Source organism: Sinocyclocheilus grahami, unplaced genomic scaffold (assembly GCF_001515645.1).
Source record: "Sinocyclocheilus grahami isolate Dianchi unplaced genomic scaffold, SAMN03320097.WGS_v1.1 scaffold307.1, whole genome shotgun sequence".
NCBI lineage: Eukaryota > Metazoa > Chordata > Actinopteri > Cypriniformes > Cyprinidae > Sinocyclocheilus > Sinocyclocheilus grahami.
In genome coordinates this window covers 272,027-283,588 of record NW_015505486.1, presented here as the reverse complement: position 1 = coordinate 283,588, position 11,562 = coordinate 272,027, and the positions used below count along the sequence as shown (strand labels likewise).

Sequence of the window (11,562 nt, the reverse complement as noted above, 5' to 3'; positions counted from 1 at the left end):
GACGGAGCGTATCCTGTGCCAAACAATGGCCAGTGGCTTGCCTTAAAACAGCTTCGGTGTGCACAGTGAGGCACAGAGGCCTGCCTTAAACTAGCCCTGAAGGTGGCGCTAGAGAGCAAGGCCGGAGGACGCGGTTAAGACTCGGTGCCCCACGTTCATCTCTTCTCACAGTTCATGTTTCCAAACATTCCAGAACGGTCTACCGTTGTGTTTTGCGTTGAGTTGTCGACGCTAAAGTCGGCAAGATTTGGCCATAGACGAAGGTGAGAGGTGTCGTTTTTTTGACTGAAAATTCAAAGTGTGCATGTCCCCCTTCCCTTATGGAATATTACAGGGAATCTTTTTGCTGCTGGACAGATTGCGTTTTCCTTCTGGATTTATCAGGTGCTGTCAGCACGCTGAACCTTGTCATTCGTATTGCGGCGAAGACTGCAGGTAATCGGGGCTTCCAGAAGAATGGGCTGGTCTAATTTTGGCAGATTTTCTTTTTTTTCTTCTTTTTTTTTTGTACTCGTGCGTTTTTATTTTGTATAATGGGTCGTAGAGACTAGTGTCCTGCTCGTGCTGTCTTCTCATGTTTAAGTCTGTAATAACGGTTTTGTCTTAGCGAAAAAGTCTCTTTCCCTCTCCCGCGTTTGAACATTTCCTCTACCGAAGCCACAGGGTGTCTATTTTTTGTGTATTTTCTACTCACAGAAATCACTGTAAGAAATCTTGAGGACATATCAGAGGTTGGGTGTGTCGAGGGAAACGGGGGCGATTTTATGAACCTGAAGCACTTACTGTAGTATAACGAGGAGCAACTCTTGTTTTCAAAGAGATGTTGTCCTCGACCGAAGCTCTTCTCGCTGTGATTTTTGAACCACACGGCTGTGTTTAACCTTCAACGTTTGTCCTGGCACACCACACGTCCTCTGGCCGTCTCCGCAGTCTCCAGACTTGTCCTGTCTCTTATCCTCTCCCTCTTTTATTGTCTGTCATCTCTTTTAATATTTTTTTGTTTATATTTTTGTTGTTTTTCTTTGAGGGACAGTCAGTCCATTTGGTTGAGAAGCTATTGTATTTTTTTTTTAACTGGGGAAAAGAGGCTTGTGCCTTTGTAAAAACAGAATAATAAAGTTTTTACTTTGTTTTTTACAACCTAGTGTGTCGTGTAAATATTTCTGTCTTCAGTATGCATTGTACGGTATACTTTGCCTGCATTACACTCACATTAGCAATTAACATTATAAAAAGCTTGCTAGGTTACATATCAAATAACAAATCAGTTCAACTTTAACATTCAAAGGAATATTTTAAAATATAAGAGTGACGTACAGTTGTGGCATTTGAATTGCACTTGGGTACATCATAAATAGGATGACAAGCTTTGATTTTTTTCGGGTACTATTGCAGTGTGTTGTACGCAAGTATGTCCCTGAGTACTCAAAGAACATTTTACGATTTCCTTGAAAATCTGACAGTTAAGCGATAAGTAAGCTAAAAAGCTTTTTTAAGTTTTTACTTTGTTTTTTACAACCTAGTGTGTCGTGTAAATATTTCTGTCTTCAGTATGCATTGTACGGTATACTTTGCCTGCATTACACTCACATTAGCAATTAACATTATAAAAAGCTTGCTAGGTTACATATCAAATAACAAATCAGTTCAACTTTAACATTCAAAGGAATATTTTAAAATAGAGTGACGTACAGTTGTGGCATTTGAATTGCACTTGGGTACCTCATAAATAGGATGACAAGCTTTGATTTTTTTCGGGTACTATTGCAGTGTGTTGTACGCAAGTATGTCCCTGAGTACTCAAAGAACATTTTACAATTTCCTTGAAAATCTGACATTTAAGCGATAAGTAAGCTAAAAAGCTGTTTTTGTTTTTTTTTAATCAGCAAGGCGAGTGTCAAGGGGAGCAGACTGGCATGGGCTAAAACTGGTTAAACGGTTAAACAATGGTTTAAGACTACAAAAGATTTACCTGAATTTTCAAACAATGTTTAAGTAAATTCAAAATTAGAATGTGTATCATCACCTTGCACCAAATTAGAAGCTCATGGAAAGTCGTAAATTCAGGTGGCTAAACCTTGAAATTTAGTTAACATTTTTGTCAAATATAGTCCTAACCTACCCATAAATTTGATACAACACGCAAAGTTATATAGAAACTTGTTACCGCCATGGGATTTAAAAAATAATTTAACTGCGACTTATTAATTCACATTTCTGACTTTTTTCCTCAAAATTATGAGTTCATATTTCGTAATTCTGACTTTTCCCCCATAATTAGAAGGAATAAAAAGCTCTCATTACCTTTTATATTGTTTTTAAATCTGTGTTGGAAACAGGTTTCCATACATCTTGCATTGTCTAAAACTACTAACCAAATGCAAGCACTCACTGGACTACTGCTTTCGTGTACTTGCGTTATGTTTCTAGCCTAAGCTCACAATGAGCATGTCTGGGGAATCACAGGATGTAGGAGTCATGCAGTTCATTAGTTGTAAATGATTATTATTGTTATTAAATTGCTTAATTTATAATGGATTTGCATAATTTTTCGAACTCGTTTGTTTCACGTTTGTCTTTTACAAGTGAATTTTTTCATGAACACTTTATAGTGTATTCACAGATTAGTGAAGGGAGTTAATCTGCCTGTGAAGTGCTGGAGTCGGCGTCTGCTGTGTAATAAGGCGTTAATCTCTACTCTCCGAGGAAATGATGATGCTGACTTTTACACCTTATTCCCGACTATCAACTCCTGTAATCCTACCCAGCATGACTGCTGGTGATTAACCGCACCGACTCCAGCCTGTGATCGGGTTAAAGTTCTTTAAATAGGACAATAGTTTATAATGACCAACAAGCTATTTGAAACCACACCATCAAGTAAATTCTTCATTGTATATATATATTTTTTTTGATCAAATTCATCGTGTCTTTTTAAAGAAAATGGAATGCCGTGTCACAAATAGCGTTGTCTTGTCATACCTCTTGTACAACATTCCTTTTCAGTTGCCAAAATCGACACCAGCTGAAGTACCAAAGCACTCTTGTGCTGGAGATGGCCGCACACCCTAGATTTGACGTCACTGCCATGATGGCTCTGCTAAAAGACAGTCAGCTGCTCGGGTGCGCCCTTTTCTGACACCTACGGCACCAGCCCCCTCCATGTAGTCCTGTTTGTAAGACCACCCTCTTGCTGGCACCCTCTGACCTTATCAGCCCAGTATATATAGCCAGAGAGGCTACCAGAAGTCTCCTGGCAGGCAACATGAAGGTCTTAGTCTCGCTCTGCGTTTTTGTGCCCCTGCTGGCACTGGCCACAGCAGGTAAGAGCATTTTAAAGTTTGCTCAGTTCAGTAATACGGATCTGAGATGAGGTTTACTTTGTGAAGTCGTCAAGAGTACCATTTCCCATCTAGTGGTTTGAAAAGTTTTAGCAGGAAAACGCTTGGATTCAAAGAGTGGTTGAAACTGAAAGTTGAAAGCATGTTAAGGTTGTTCTTCTTGTGGAATATGTTAGTCATTTTGATATGAAACTATAGGACGTTTGAATGAATTAGGCATGGCAGCATGCCTTAAAACTGACGGTCACCATCAGGAGATGGGCCATGTCACCATCTGCTGAGCTATTTAAACCTGCAGTGTTCAATAATAACTCTGGATAAGGATGAGTTATCTTAGGACTTGGCATGTGCAGTTTAACAAAAAGTCTGAATGCTAAACCAATCCTTTCTCATTAAAATGTTACAATATGTATTCCAATTTAAGCTTGTAGAATCTCTTAGTACCTGATTGTGTCATAGTGGGACAAACGACAGGGGGTTTATTTTCGTTTGGTAGATGTTTCAGCCCATGCATTGTGTGTCAGCTGTCGTGAGGCATGGCATCAGCTTATGGAAAGAGCTAGAGCCTTGGGACGACTGTTAACCAGTCGCTCTGCTCCTGTTTCCAACTATTCTTGAGTCCCGAATCGTCCCATGGTATTTATATGACGTTTGAGGTGCTTGTATTCACAACTTTGGTTTTATTGATTTGCCAATGCGAGACAACTAAATCCAACCATTCAATTTCATTCAAGAAGGTCTTGCTCTTTAAACCCATGCTCTTGAAAATAAAGGTTCTTAATTGGCATCAGTGATTCCTTTAACACCCATTGAACCTTTCCATTCCATAAAAAGGTTCTTTATAAGAGAAAAATGTTCCTCGGATGATTTAAATTATCTTTAAAAATTTATTTTCACTGAAAGGTTCTTTGGGGAACCCAAAATGACATTGCAGCGAAAGCTAGGAACCTTTCTTTTTAAGAGCGTCAGCTATAAAAGTCCAGCTACTCCGGCTTTGTATGTGATTTCCAAAGGCTCTGGCAGCCACCATTACCCTTGTTCCGTCCTTGGGTTCTTCTCGGGCCCGGCGTGGGCCTTCGTGGGCCCAGGCTGCCGTCAGGTGTCTAAGATTGGAAGTTGTCCTGTAACTGGACACTGTCTACTATAGATTCCCCCATCGTCCTCTTCCTCTCTCCCCTCCCATCCATGCTTGTCTTTGGATCCAGCGTGCAGCTGCTGTCACCCTGACACAATCACAATTTATTTATTCCCAGCCACTGGCCATATAAGGACATGCATTATCTCAGCAGGAGGAGCCGCGCCGATCTATGCCAGTCTTGCTGCATTAGTGTGTGTACAGCTAGAGAACTGAAGTGCTAGTTGCCTCAAATGGACAACAATTAGATGATTTTTAGTGTCATTCTTGAATGACAGTTAAAATTAGTGCGTATGGTTCTAAGTTTTATTTGATTTATTGGTGAAAAGGAGTTTTCAATCTGATTATGGGCTGATAAAATTTCCATGAGACGTGGCAATCTTCACTTCACGTTCATTATTGAATATGGTTACATGAAGAACCTTTAGCATCCATGGAACCTTTCCATTCCAAAGAGTTCTTAATTGTAGGAAAAGTTCTTTAGGTTTTTTAAATGTTCTTCATCGTTCTTTGAATAAATGTTTTGAAAAAGAAACTAAGAGGTTCTTTAGGGAACCAAAAATTGTTCTTCTATCTATGGCATCATTGTGAATGCAACACTGCAATGCAATGATGCCCCCCCCCCTCCTTTGAACCTTTATTTTTAAGATTGTTGCAGGTCAAAACACATTTTGTCGTATCCGAGGGTTTTATACTGTCTTTCTCTTTGTAACAAGCATCATGATTTTGGTGTAGGTTCTTCTTAAGATTGGGGCATGGCTTCATTTGTTAAAACATAATCTGGGTTCAGTTGCTATGTAGTAGGCCAAAGGTTTACGACCTTATGACCTGGCATCTGTTCGCCTTCCTCACCTTCCTCCTGTTTAGCCATATCAAAATTCTTCTAGGTGACGAGTTTCCTTATCTTGCATATTACACTAAAAATGCTGGGTTAAATTCAACCCAGTGCTGGGTAAAATAGGGACAAACCCAGCAATTCAGCTGTTTTGACCCAGCGGTTGGGTTACTACCCAGAAGGTTGGGTTAAACATTTAACCCAACCGCTGGGTCAAAACAGCCCAATTGCTGGGTTTGTCCCTATTTTACCCAGCACTGGGTTGAATTTAACCCAGCATTTTTTAGAGTGTAGGATGCTCCTTCAAGACATTTTGCAAGCATGGTGCTTGATAGCTGAAATAATAAATTCAAAACCTGTTTGGAACAACTTCTCTCAAGCCAAGGTTACATTTGCCGTATATACGGCTTGAATGGAAATCCTGTAAAAATAAAGGTTCCAGTTGGGGGTTTTTTTCACAGTGATGTCATTGAAGATCCATTTTGGGTTCCTAAAAAATCCTTTCTGTGAGCAGTTCTTAGTGCAAAGAACATTTTAAAAGAATCTGTTTCCACTATAAAGAAACTTTTGTGGAATGAAAAGTTTCCATGGATGTTCAAGGTTCTTCATAGAAATATCAATAAAGAATATTTATTTTTAATAGAACCATCAATATCAATAAAGAATCTTTATTTTTAAGAGCGAACCATGAGTAACGGTCTTATTGACTATACATCTGATATGGGTACTCGCCACGAGTAAGGGCTCTCCCCACCTTTCAGCAATGTAGTACAGCAGGCATGCGGTGCCCCTGCTCTTTAGGGACTTCCCTCTGCTAGGAATTGTGGGACGGGCAGCCAAGTTCTTATTCCATAAAAAGGCCAGTGCTACGTGGCTTTACAGGAACGAGTCATGCTTTCAATCCCCTTTAACCCCTCGGTTCCATGTGATGTTCTTACGCCGTCCTAACTCTGATACCCATGATTCCTCTGAGGAATTACCACCCGGATATGATCCTGGTTCTCAGATTCAAAAATGTGTCACACAAGGCACTGCCATTTTGTCACGCTATTAAAAGCTTTGAAGTAACAAGCTAAAAACAGTGCATGGGAACTTCAGGAATCGATTTCTACTACAAAATATTACTGTAATATTTTGGTATTTTGATCATTATTGATCATGCTAGCATTCATTTAGATTTATCGCTTCTGTTGACTTTAATGTATGTAGATGCTGTTAACTATTGAAGAGACACAATATCTTAACTAATTGCTAATTTTGGAAGTGTAGAATCACACCTCTGATTGACAGAAAAAGGCCAGTTAGACTCTGCCCCCTGGAGGCATGATCCATTGTGGAGCTATTTCTGTCATCAACTGAGACCAGAACCTTGGCACCTGTTGCTATTTATGTCTCTCAGTGATTTGCCCCATAGATAGATTAGACAGACAGATAGATTAACATTTAAAGGTATGCTTTGCTTTCTATATGATTTTTATTATTATGTTTTTATTATATAGTATATTGCAAGCATGTATTTTAAATAATTTATATATGTATATAAATGTTGTTTTATGCTGAATTTAATTTATATTTTAATATATTTTTATTATAATTTATTAAAATTGCTATTTATATATATATAGCTGTTTTATGGCTATTTTTTATATTTCTTATTATAATAATACTTGTCAATATAATTATTGTATACTATATATATATATATACACACACACATACATACACACTGTTTTATGGCTATTTTTTATATTTCTATTACAATATTAATATTATGATCATACAGATGTCACAATACGCTGCTGGAAGGAACGAAGGAGCCGTGGATAAGCGAAACTGTCATTTATTAAATCCAACACACAGAGTAAATCCACACTTGGGAGGGAAGGAAGACACACATACACAACTGGTAGACCCGACAAACACAGACTGAACAGACTGGGGGTAAATACACAGAATAACGAGGGAATTGGGAGGAACACAGGTGAACAGAATTACTAATTAGACAGACAACAAGGACAGGAACAGGAATGACCAAATAAGGGCACATGAGGGAGAAACAGAGGGAGGAGCCAAGAAGGAAATAGGAGGAACCAGGGTGGAAACAGGAGGGACTTGGTGCATGCGGCGCGAGGTGGGACCCAGGCCACGGCCATAAGGCGACCCACGGTGGAGCCGACGGAAGGAGGAGCCATGGAGGAGGAAGGGCTGATGACTCCACGGGGGCCAACCAACTGCGGCAGAGCAGAGGCGGAGACGGAGAGCCGATGAGCCAGGCATCGGGAGGGCCAAGGCGGAGCAGATGGCTCCGGCGACCGAGGCGGAGGCGGGGATCCAGAAGGTTGTGGTGGAGCCGGAGCTACAGAGGACTGAGGAGCCGAAGGGATGGAGGAGCCTGACAGAGCCAGAGGGACAGAGTGACGAGGGGCCGTCAGAGGAGTGGAGTCACGAGGCGACGGATGGTCGACGACAGACCAAGGCGGAGCCGGAGGGACGAGGGAGCTCAGTGGAGCCAGTGGACTGATGGGCCACGGCGGAGAGGAGGGAGCTAGGAGCCATGGTGGAGCCGCTGGGTTGACGGGCCGAGGTGGAGTCCGGGGCTTAGAGGCTGGAGGCGAAGGCAAGGGATTCTCCAGCCACGGTGACGATGGAGGATGGCAGACCCGCGGAGCTCGCACCGTACCAATGGTGGGCTGAGGGCGAGCAGAGGTGCTGCCAGACGACAGCAGAGGAGGAGGCAGGAGCGGGCGGGAGGGCGGGCATTTGTGAGCCTCCGGCCTTTCAGGGCTTAACTCAGGAGCGGGAGCCCTCTCTGCTTTGGAGTTGCACAGTCCCAGATCCGTAATTAGCTCGCCCTCAGCCACGGTGCAGGGGGCGGAGTTCCTCTCCACGCTCTCACAGTGTAAATCCACACTTGGGAGGGAAGGAAGACACACGTACACAACTGGTAGACCCGAACAAACACAGACTGAACAGACTGGGGCTAAATACACAGGATAACGAGGGAATTGGGAGGAATACGGGTGAACAGAATGACTAATTAGACAGACAACAAGGACAGGAACGACCAAATAAGGGCACATGAGGGAGAAACTGGGTCACGGGGAGCACATGGGGAGCAAAGCACAAGACTGTCCAATTCTGACAACAATATATTGAAATACCATGGTATTGCCATTTAATACCATAATACCAATATCATTGTACTGGACTTTTTTGTAAGGGCTTATATAGATGGATTGATTAACAACATTTGTAGTTATGCTTTGCCATTTGTTTGTTTGGTTGTTTGTTTATTCATTCACTCATTTTATTTTTTAGCTTTAATTTAAATTAAAATCTTATGCCAGATTTAATTTATGTAATTTGATATAATATTAAAATCGTAAGTGTACTGATATAGGCCTATATCAAAAGACCATGGTAGTGCCATCTTTAGTATGATACTTTTTTTGTAAGGGCTGTAAAAGCATTTAACGTGAAGGTTAGCTGCTGATTTTGTGAAGTTTAGCTGCTGTGTAATGCAATATATTTAATCCCACAGCAGCTTTGTTCACTTGGAAATCCCTTGGCCCGCTCTAAAGGTTGTGTACGCTCTCCCTCGCTGCCAGTAAATCCAGCGGGTTCAGACAGGCTCAAGGCTCACCTCCCTAATCACACTCACATTAATTCAATTTACCTCCTGCATCCGCCAGCACAACATGATCAGGGGCTTTTACCCTGATCCACCGAGGAAAATACGCCTATGGGCCACTGGAACAAAACTAGATAATTTGCATGAAAGTTGCTAGTTAGAAAATGAATGCATTTTTGTATTTATTGCCTACTGTGAGAAGTCTAAACGATCACCTGCAGCTTTTCAAGGATCTCCATCTGTGTTTATGCAATCATAAACATCAAGAGAGCCTAAACCGACCGTCATTTAAACACCTGTAAGGTCAGCAGATAATACTAAACCATGTTTCCTCACAAAAGCGCACGTGTGAATTTGACCAATAAGCCGCAGTCTACAGCAGTCCGATGGCATTCCGGCGGGATGAGCTCTAGCAACAGCTGTGTTTTTTCCAAAGCCTCTGTTGCTAGGCGACAGGCTCATTGGATGTCCGTAGACCCTGCAACAGATGCTGGCGGTTTGCGTATTTGTCCTTCCAGTGCGTACAGGGTTAAATTAAAGCTAACCCCTGTGGACTGACATTGTGCTCGCCTGAAGCGGATATATTTGTAATTGTGTTGCCGCTATATTAGGTGCTGGAGCTGCTGTCGTTGCATATTGTGCACCCGAGGGCACTGAGTCTCGTCATGAACTCCTTGATGCCCTTGTGGAGATATTTCATAGATTTGATGCTGTGTGGATCTATACTGGGCCCGCATGAGAATAGTTTACACAGCCGTAATGTCCGCCAGTTCTTACAATTGATTTATTTTCATTTAAACATTTTATTTATTTGGTTTCTTTATTTATACGGTGTTTATTTATTTATAATATATTTTGCCATATATTAATAGATTTTTACCATGAATTAGGCTATTACTTCATTCATGCATGCATTCTTTCATTCATTAATTTGTCTTTTCATTTTGCAGATACTTAAAAAAAATTTAAAAAAGCATAAAGAGGTTTCCTTTCCTTTTTTTTTTTTACATTTATTATATAATTTTTACACATTGTCTCTATACCTGTGTGTTTCACACTAGGACTTTTCTATATCATCACATTAGCCATTAAAACCTCACATAGTTCACAGTTCCTCCATTTAAACAGCACACCTCGCAGCTAACCTGTCGCCGTTTTAGCTCCATGCTGAGCTCAACATTACAGGGCTGTATTTTTAGCAGCTTGACTTGGCTCGTGTCGGCTGAGCACTTGTATGCTTTAACTAGCACGTTGTGTCATTACAACAGGCCTGCAGTCTCTGCACTAAAAGCCCATCTGCTCTCAAAAATATGGCATTGCGTTCGGCGGGGCGAGTCCTCAGCAGGCTGGAGAAGCGTGTCAATGCTGAGCTGTGGAATTTGACTGCGGCGAGCCGTTGTAAAGTCTACAAAAGATGAAATATATATATTAAAAAAAAGGATCACAAAGGGCAGTTGTGGAAAATGTGAAGTTGCTTTGTTTAGCCACCTCTGTTAGAAAATTCAGCTACCCGCTTTGAATACTCATTTTTACATGGTTTCTAGCTAGTCCTAGCCAGTTTATGTTAGCTAACTTAGCTAAAGATTTTTTAAAATAGAAATGAATACGTTTATTCAGCAAAGATGCATTAAATTGATCAAAAGGGGCAGTAACGTTACAGATTTCTATTTTAAATAAATACTGTTATTTTGGAATTTGTTCATCAAATGAATGCTGAATAAAAATGTCACAGTTTGTTCAAAAATTTGGGCACAACATTTTCAACACTGATAATAATCAGAAATGTTTCTTGAGCATCAAATCAGCATATTAGAATGATTTCTGAAGGATCATGTGACACTGAAGACTGGAGTAAAGATGCTGAAAATTCAGCTTTGAATCAGCATTTTAAAATATATTCAAATAAAAACAGGTATTTTGAATCGTAATATTACTTTTTACTGTATTTTTGATCAAACAAATGCTGCCTTGGTGAGCATAACAGACGTATTTCAAAAACATTAATAAGCTTTTAACTTTGATATTTGATATTTTTTTACATATTTACGTTTATTTATTAACATTTATTTTCTTTTAACATTTATTTGTTTGTTTATTTATTGTTGATTTAAAATATTTTTTGCCATAGATGCAAAGAATTTAGCATTGACACCTATAGGTAACATATAGATTTTTTTTCATTGGATAGACAGACAGACAGACAGAGATAGATAGATAGATAGATAGATAGATAGATAGATAGATAGATAGATAGATAGATAGATAGATAGATAGACAGATAGATGATTGATAGATAGATAGATAGATAGACAGCCAGACAGACAGATAGATGATTGATAGATAGCTAGATAGATAGATAGACAGACAGACAGATAGATAGATAGATAGATAGATAGATAGATGACAGACAGACAGACAGATAGATAGACAGACATATAGATAGATAGATGACAGATAGACAGACAGATAGATAGATAGATGACAGACAGATATATAGACAGATATATAGATAGATAGATAGATAGATAGATAGATAGATAGATAGACAGATAGATAGATAGATAGATAGATAGATAGATAGATAGATAGATAGATAGATAGATAGATAGATAGACAGACA

The 11,562-nt window shown here is 40.0% G+C and overlaps 1 protein-coding gene across 1 annotated transcript in view; it reads left to right on the top strand.

Annotated features, from left to right (window-relative positions):
- The first annotated feature begins 3,265 nt into the window (after nucleotides 1-3,265).
- The window catches only part of LOC107601542 (sarcalumenin-like), a 24,269-nt gene continuing 15,972 nt past the window's right edge, over nucleotides 3,266-11,562 (top strand). Inside the window, exon 1 of the mRNA XM_016293777.1 lies at nucleotides 3,266-3,323. Coding sequence (XP_016149263.1) covers nucleotides 3,266-3,323 — 58 coding nt within the window. The remainder of the gene's footprint in view (nucleotides 3,324-11,562) is intronic.